The following is an 8,338-nucleotide window of genomic DNA, read 5'->3' on the forward strand; positions in this document are numbered from 1 at the left end:
AGAATTATTTTATAAAGAATAATAAAAACCACTTTTATACAAGAAGGAATTATATTATATTATATAAGTTATAATTTGAAGTTGTAATAAAATTAAAATATATTTCTATATTTTATATTTTAAATAGCCAGAAGAAAGCGTAATGATAGTGATGAAGATATCGAAAAAGTTTTGGCTGAATTGGAATTGGAATATTCTGGCAATAAAAAAGAAGTCAAAGATGAACCAATTGAACAAAAACCTGAAGATGAGGATAAAAAAAAGAAAGGAAAAAAAGATAAGAAAAAAGAAAAAAATGAAATTATTGATATTAAAGAAGAGTTGAAAACTGGTATACTTCTTGAAGAAAATGATATTGATGATGAGATGGAAGTTGGTACTGTAAAAACTGCAGCACAAAAGAAGAAAGAAAAGAAAGAAAGAGAGAAACAAAAAAAACTTGCTCAAAAGAAAGCAGTATGTGATTTATATAATTATTATTGTGTTTATTGTAGATTTATATTAAATATTATATTATTTTATTATATTGTTATATTTAAATTATATTTCCTTGATAGGAAATGAATAAGAAGGGAGAAAATAAAGAAGAAAAACCTGCAGAAAAAGAAATGAAGAAAGAATTAGACATAAAGGTACCAGAAACAAAAACAACAGAATTGAAGGATATTAATGAAGTAGATGTTTCTGTACCTAGTGAAAATGATGAGAGCAAAAAGAAAAAAAAGAAAGGAGGCAAAGAAGATACAAAAGAAAAAGGTAACAAATAATTTCATAGTCCTTTTTAAAGTAGCAAATTAATACAAATTATATTTGTTAGGATATAACATTAATTTGTGTCTACATTTAGTATAATTAGATATGTGCAATAGGCAAAGGTCCTGGAAAGAAGACTATAGCTGCAATGCAAGAAGCTTTAAAGAAATTAAAAGAAGAAGAAGAAAGATTGAAACGAGAAGAGGAAGAAAGATTACGACAAGAAGAATTGCGGGAACAAGCTCGATTAGAGCAATTGAGACTTGAACAGGAAAAGAAAGAAAGAAAAAAGCTTAAAGAAAAACAAAGAAAAGAAAGATTAAAGGCAGAAGGGAAACTTTTAACAACAAAACAAAAACAAGATAGAGCTAGAGCACAGGCTATGATCAATGCACTTAAAGCTCAAGGCCTAGTAGATTTACCAGGTGCAGGAGAAAAGAAAACTAGACCAGGTAATTATAATACTCTTTTGTAAAAAAATAATATAACAAGAAATTTAAATATATGTACATCTTTTCAGGAACTCGTATAAGACCAAATAAAATAAAACAGCAAGTGAGCGTTGATGAAAAAGATGATGAAAAAATAGAAGAAAGTGTACCAGAGGCAGATACAGTTGAAGTAGAAATAATAGATCAACAATCAAAAGAATCTGAAGAAAAGGAAGATGATGTTAAAGATTCATGGGATGCTGAAACTAGTGAAGATGAACAGGATGAAGGTATTAATATATAATTATAAATATATTTTCAAATGTACATAATAAAATGTATTTTTAATGAAAGATAATTTTATAGACAAATTAGATGATGTGTCAAAAACTCCTGAAAAAATTCAACAAACAATTCTTTCATTTGAAAAAGAAAAGCAATCTCAAATTGAAGAAACCAGAAAAGAATCTTCAGAAAGCGAATCAGAAAGTGAGAGTGCAAGTGAATCAGAGACTGAGGAAAGTGAAGATGATAGTGGATTAGAAGATAAAGTATCAGATGCAGCAAGGAAAAAAGAGCGAGTTAGGGAACGAATACAAGTTCGAAGAATAGAAGCAGAAAAAAAAAGATCGTTAGATAATCTTAGAGCTGCTGTAGTATGTGTTCTAGGTCATGTAGATACTGGAAAAACAAAAATCCTTGATAAATTAAGAAGAACGAATGTACAAGATGGTGAAGCAGGTGGTATAACTCAGCAAATTGGCGCCACAAATGTACCTATCGATGCTATTCGAGAATCAACGAAACACGTGAAAGGAGTACGTTATTTTTTAAAATTGTTTTATATATTATATACAAGATAAAAGATAAAAAATAATAAATGAAAGATTGATAAAAAGTAATAATTTTTGTTTAGTTCGACGAAAAGAAATTCAGAATACCTGGACTTTTGATAATAGATACTCCAGGACACGAATCTTTTAGTAATTTAAGAAATCGAGGATCTTCTTTGTGTGATATAGCGATATTAGTCGTTGATATTATGCATGGTTTAGAGCCACAAACCATCGAAAGTATTAATTTACTGAAGACGAAGAAATGTCCTTTTATTGTAGCTTTAAACAAGATTGATAGGTATAATATATAAAATCAATTCTATAAAAATATATAAATTAAATGCTATAAATATAAAGATAATTTTTATAATAAAATATATAATAATAATAAAAAATATATATTTTATAATAAATTTTATAAGATAAATATAATTTTTATAGATTGTATGATTGGCAAACTATGAATCGAAAAGATATTCAAGATATTGTAAAAAGCCAAGCTATTAATACACAGCGTGAATTTGAAAAACGTTCCAAGGATGTTATTGTACAATTTGCGGAACAAGGTTTGAATGCTGCATTGTTTTATGAAAATCCGGATCCTAGAAGTTATGTTTCTCTTGTACCAACTAGTGCTATTACGGGTAAATCAATATATTAATTTTTTTAATAATATATAATATGAAAAATTTTAATTTGCAAAAATAAAATATTATTTAATATTTTTTATATAGGTGAAGGTATGGGTAATTTGTTATCATTAATAGTTGATGCCTGTCAAGGTCCATTAGCTAAAAGACTTATGTATAGTGAAGAACTTCAAGCAACGGTTTTAGAAGTGAAAGCATTACCAGGTCTTGGAACTACAATAGACTGTATTCTAGTCAATGGAATGTTGAAAGAAGGCGAAACAATGATAGTAGCGGGTACCGATGGTCCTATAGTAACTCAAATTCGTTCGTTACTTATGCCACAACCGCTTAAAGAATTGAGAGTCAAAGTAAATATTCGAAATTTTTTTCTGCAATGAATAATGTTGATTGAATTTGTTTCTTGTATTATCTTTAATATAAAGATAATTATATGATATTAATTTTTTATTTTTATTTTATTTATTTATTTATTTATTTATTTCTTTTTTTTTTTTTTTTGATAAATTATAGAATGCGTATATTGAACATCGTGAAGTAAAAGCTGCACAAGGAGTAAAAATTGCTGCAAAAGATTTAGAGAAAGCTATTGCAGGTAAATAATTTATTATATTGATACATGCAAGTATTACTATATTTGTCATATGAAGAAATAAAACATGATTTGATATTTTATAAATAGGATTAAATCTCCAAGTGGCTGAAAAATCAGATGAAGTGGAAGTCTTAAAAGAAGAAATTGCAAAAGAGTTGTCTAGTGCTCTCGGTAATATTCGGCTTGCAGAACGTGGTGTTTACGTGCAAGCATCAACGTTGGGTGCTCTTGAAGCATTATTGGACTTCCTCAAAAGCAGCAAGATACCGGTGAGTTTTATTTATTGTTTAATCAATATTATTTTATTATAGATCATTTAAGAATATTAAAAATATAAAATAATGAAACAAAAATATATAATAAATATTAAACAAATTAAATCGTATTTAAAAATTTTGAATGAAATTTAAAAAAGAAGAAAAACTTAAAATGCATTAAAAATTTGTTTTATAAATTTATATAATTACATCTTGCATCTATTCGTTTGATAATTTTTCAATAGATTTTCATATTTAATGAAAAAATTACAAAATAATTTTAAAAATGTAAAAAAAAAAGCGAATTGTACAACCGACAAAAAATGAGAGAGAAAAAGATATGTAGAGGGAGGAATAAAATAGAAAAGGAGAGAGAAAAAGAGAGAACAGCAACAACGAACTACTTCCTTCTTAACAGTTTAGCAGGATACGACTCATTGGTCGCATATGATGCTTGTAGTTGTGATCCATCGTACTAGCAACTGTGTTGTACATCCGTGAGCAAGCCTTATAGGTTTTCTAGTCTATAGGACGTCTATGATTCGCGATTTTTCATCATATAAATTTTATTTAAAAATTAATGATTATATCATTAATTTAATTTATTAATTAATTAAAATTTTCAATTAGTTAAAAATAAAATTGAATTTATAAAATAATACTTCTAAGGCATTATCCATTTCAAATGTTTCTTCTATTACAATATAAAATATAAATCATTATAATTAAACAAAAAATAATATTTATAAAAAAAATATCATAATGAGATAGAAAAAAAAGAAATTTTTTCGTTGAAGCACTAATTAAATATATTATTATTCAAAAGTTTGGAATCACTAATTTATTTAAATTAAACTTAAAAATTTAAATAAAAATTAAATTAAGATTTTATGATTTTAAAAAATTTATTCATAAAAAATCTATCAATGAAATTAAGTGAAATTACTAATGATATTTGTGACATTAATATTTAATTAAATACAACAAATAATAAAAATAATAGAAAATTATGTAATTACATATGGAAAAATAATTTTAAATTTTTGTATTTAATATTTAATCCCATATATTCTAATTGTAATTCGTTTGATATTATTTGAACATTTAGATTGTAACTCAAATAGCAGTGCTTCAATGTTCGCACGTTAAAAAAAAAAGAAAAAGTAATACATAGTAAGTACATAGTTACGATGGTTCAGTTCGAGGTAACATCCGAAACGGCCTTAAGCTTGTCCTTCCGCGGATTATGAATGGGCTGCCCCCACCATATCGTACGATCACGTGCGGTGTGACGTCAGGTTTATCGCATATACACGTACGTAGTCAGTCGTAAGTACGGTTCGTCACTCTACGAGTAATGCGGGTATGCTTTTACATATGGCATGCAAGAGGGAGTAGACCGTAGCAGTGACCAGAGGTAGCCTAGTTTTCTCTCTTTTCTTTTCATTTTTTTTTTCTTTCTTTATCTTTCTTTTTTGTCTACTTATATCTTTATCCGTTATGTATTTCTCGTTCAAAAGTTCTCTCTTTCTCAATGAGAGATGGAAAAATCATGGGGTTGACGGGCTAACCTTACTCACTAACAATATATAGAGATTCTCTGAGAAGACTTCTCTTCTCTGAGACTTCTCAATACAGAGACACAAACGCGTGTGGGCTGGAAAAAGGAATACGTGACCAACGTACAGGAAACTGCCCACACTCGAAGCAAAAGCACCGTGGGTGGACGAATCGACGAACGGACGGACGTACGATTCGAATCGTAGTCCTCTGTGTGTTGGTTTATAAAGCGTTTGTATCTCTATGAGATGAGACATAAATATCATTGAAGGAATCCTTTATTGATTCAAATATTGATTTCTTCTTTTTATTTTTTTTTTTCTTATGCCAGATGTTTCGAAATATATTTCAATCAATCGATACACATTCAACAAATCGAAATATTTACATTTGAATCGTATCGTATCATTCTTCTATAAAATATTTATTATTCTTTAACGAAAAATAATTCAATCTTTATTTCTGTTAAATATTATATATAATAATTCCGAAATTGAGAAACGAAATAGTCGAATAACATAATTCATCATGAATGAATTTGAGGTTATGTTAAATTGAATCGAATGTTTTAATCGATATTGCAATCGAAATGAAATATTTAATATTTAAAAAGCGAATTATTTCGTTTCAACTTCGAACTATACGCATATCCGCTCGATTGGCGTTGGCAAATTGAAAATTCTTGTCCAGTATCTTCCTGTCCTCGTCCTGTTTAGAAGCGCGCGCAAGCAGGATCGAATTAAATAGTTTAACCGGGACACGCGCTATTCTTCTTGGAATAAGCCAATGCCACGCGCATCGATTAATAATTACCTACCTTATTTGTAATATAGCCACGTAGAAATTAATGTTTTATTCCCCGAACGAAAAAAATCTTTCGGATAAGAAAACATTACTTTAAATTTTAAATCGCAATGAATTTTTATATATTATAGATTTTTTGAAATTCAACATATTTACATATTTTAAAAATTTATTTTAATTAATGATTACTAATCTCATAATTTTATTATTAGTTTATATTATAAAAGAAAATGTAAAAATTAAATATTTCTTATTATCATTATTAAGATTCCATATATCAAAAAAATTAAATATTTTGAGTCTCGAGTTTTCGAATTAAGATCTCATAAAATTATGGATTCGAGTTTCACATATTTAAATCAGATTTCGACTCATCTCTGATAGAAACACGTCGATTTTTTGCGTATTCGTATAGTTTGGATCATTCGATTGTTGATTCCGTTGCACGATGGAACTTGTGATGAACGGGCGGACGGATAAACGGACGAACGGACGAACGGACGGACAGACGGACGGACGGACAGACGGACGGACGGACAGACGGACGGACGGACGGAGGTGCAGTTCTCCGCTCCTTTTCCATAGCAGGAAAAGATGGCTCGTTTCCTCGCATTGTTTTTAACCGCGGTATATAAGCAGCTATACCAGGACATGGGAGCGGATATGCGGAGCGCGGACACGCGAGTGCACGCTCTGTCGGCCGTATGCTGGCATCCTACGATACGTACGATTTCATGAAGAGAAAAGCCGCTCAAAGATTATATATATATAGTCGGCTTCTGAAAAGAAAAAAAAAGAAATAAACAACAAAATCTCAAAATTTTAATGGAAACTGATAGCGTTTAGTTGTTTTCTTGTCAACGCAATTGTTGGCGGTATTATAAACATGTATTTTGCCAATACAATGATTTTCAACAAATAATCTTTTTTTATAAGAAATAAATTAATTAAATTCTAGAAGATGCATTGAAAAATATTACTTATATTAAAAAAGTGTGTATAAAATATTAAGGATTAACAAGTTTGTTAATATCTTATTATGAATATTTATCACAATTTTTTATTTATTTATTAAAAACAATAGTCAAACGTTCAAAATAGATAGCAAATTGAAACAGAAATTTTACAAATCGCTTCGAATTTATATTATATACAGAATTTGTATTTTATAAAATTTTACAATCGATGTTATTCGACCAACTATCTTTTTTTTTTGTGTGTGTAAACTTTTAAAACAGAAGAAGAAGACAAGTTAAACGGGTCATCTATCGTTGAGCTAACCGGTAATCGATGACAATAAGGACTAACGGAGGGACAAGTAAAAAAAAAAGAAAAGAGAAAAATGTGAAATGAAAGTGCAGTGCAAAGCAATGTCAATTAGCAACCAGTTGTTCCCACGTTTCTTTCACTTAGCTACATGCGAATTTCATTTCTATCGTTTAATGCAACTTAATTAATATACGAAAGTGGAAAATTACTCGATGCTGCTTATCTTTTTCGAGACAAATTTTTCTTTTGGCAATGAATACCATGTAATAATGGTATATAAAATATAAATATAAATTAATGAATTAATAATAATATAATTTTAACGATTTTAAAATAATTTATAAAATAACTTTAAAAATCTCTAAAATTATATATAACTCTATAAAATATTTTTTCTTTTTTAATATAAATATTAACCAGCCGAAACAATAATTAATTAATTTCTTTCTTCGTGGGATGATGACGCCGGATGGCGAACAATCGTGGAAACAGACCGAGAAAGAGATGATTTGCAGTTTAATCGAGTTATAAGTTCAATTCAGGCAAGCGTTTAAAGATATATAGTTATATTGATATTTTAAATGTTACCAATTATTAAAATTTATCGGTTACATAAAAGGTTATAAAAGTATATCCAACTTCGATGGAATTAAATTAAGTCTCAAGGGAAAATTCTTCGAATTGATGAACGAGGAATTGGTTTTAAAGCCACATAATTTTTTAATTAGATCTATTGATTTTATATAATTAAAATTTAATTTAAAAACGTTATTTTCAGTTTCTAACTTGCCTTGTTGAATTCGAATCTCTTCCCTAGATTTCATTACACTGTTAAAAGGTTGGTTAATAAATTAGAGTTTCCTTGTTCGGCAAACGTTTCGCGGTTGTGACAAGAGGCTGAAGAGGATCCGTGCACTGTCAGCCGGTTTTTAATGCCGGAAGCGTTCTTCTTTCTTCTTTAGCCCTCTCTCTCTTTTTCTCTCTTCCTCTCGACTTCCTCTCGTTTGTACTAGCTTTCTTTCGTTGGCAACATCTGTCGTCCGCCTTTTCTCCTCTGTGAATTCTATCTCTTTCCCTCCACTTTCTCTTTCTTCCTTCCTCTGCCTTTTATTCACCGCCTTTTCTTCCTTTTTTTTTTTTTTTTTTTTTTTTTTTTTTTTTTTTTTTTTTTTTTTTTTTTTTT

At 28.7% G+C, this 8,338-nt stretch overlaps 1 protein-coding gene across 2 annotated transcripts in view; it reads left to right on the forward strand.

Annotated features, from left to right (window-relative positions):
- Positions 1-8,338, forward strand: part of LOC102674727 (eukaryotic translation initiation factor 5B) — a 34,977-nt gene that overhangs the window by 1,182 nt on the left and 25,457 nt on the right. Inside the window, exons 2-11 of one of the 2 annotated variants that reach the window (XM_006611194.2) lie at positions 128-456; positions 558-756; positions 870-1,205; positions 1,274-1,474; positions 1,551-2,002; positions 2,101-2,318; positions 2,462-2,664; positions 2,755-3,020; positions 3,184-3,265; positions 3,353-3,534. In XM_006611194.2, the coding sequence (XP_006611257.1) occupies positions 128-456; positions 558-756; positions 870-1,205; positions 1,274-1,474; positions 1,551-2,002; positions 2,101-2,318; positions 2,462-2,664; positions 2,755-3,020; positions 3,184-3,265; positions 3,353-3,534 (2,468 nt within the window). Of the gene's footprint in view, positions 1-127; positions 457-557; positions 757-847; positions 1,206-1,273; positions 1,475-1,550; positions 2,003-2,100; positions 2,319-2,461; positions 2,665-2,754; positions 3,021-3,183; positions 3,266-3,352; positions 3,535-8,338 lie in introns of those variants that run through there. The other variant, XM_006611195.2, reaches the window with a different exon arrangement.

The sequence above is a fragment of the Apis dorsata genome, unplaced genomic scaffold (assembly GCF_000469605.1).
Source record: "Apis dorsata unplaced genomic scaffold, Apis dorsata 1.3 scaffold_85, whole genome shotgun sequence".
Taxonomy (NCBI): domain Eukaryota; kingdom Metazoa; phylum Arthropoda; class Insecta; order Hymenoptera; family Apidae; genus Apis; species Apis dorsata.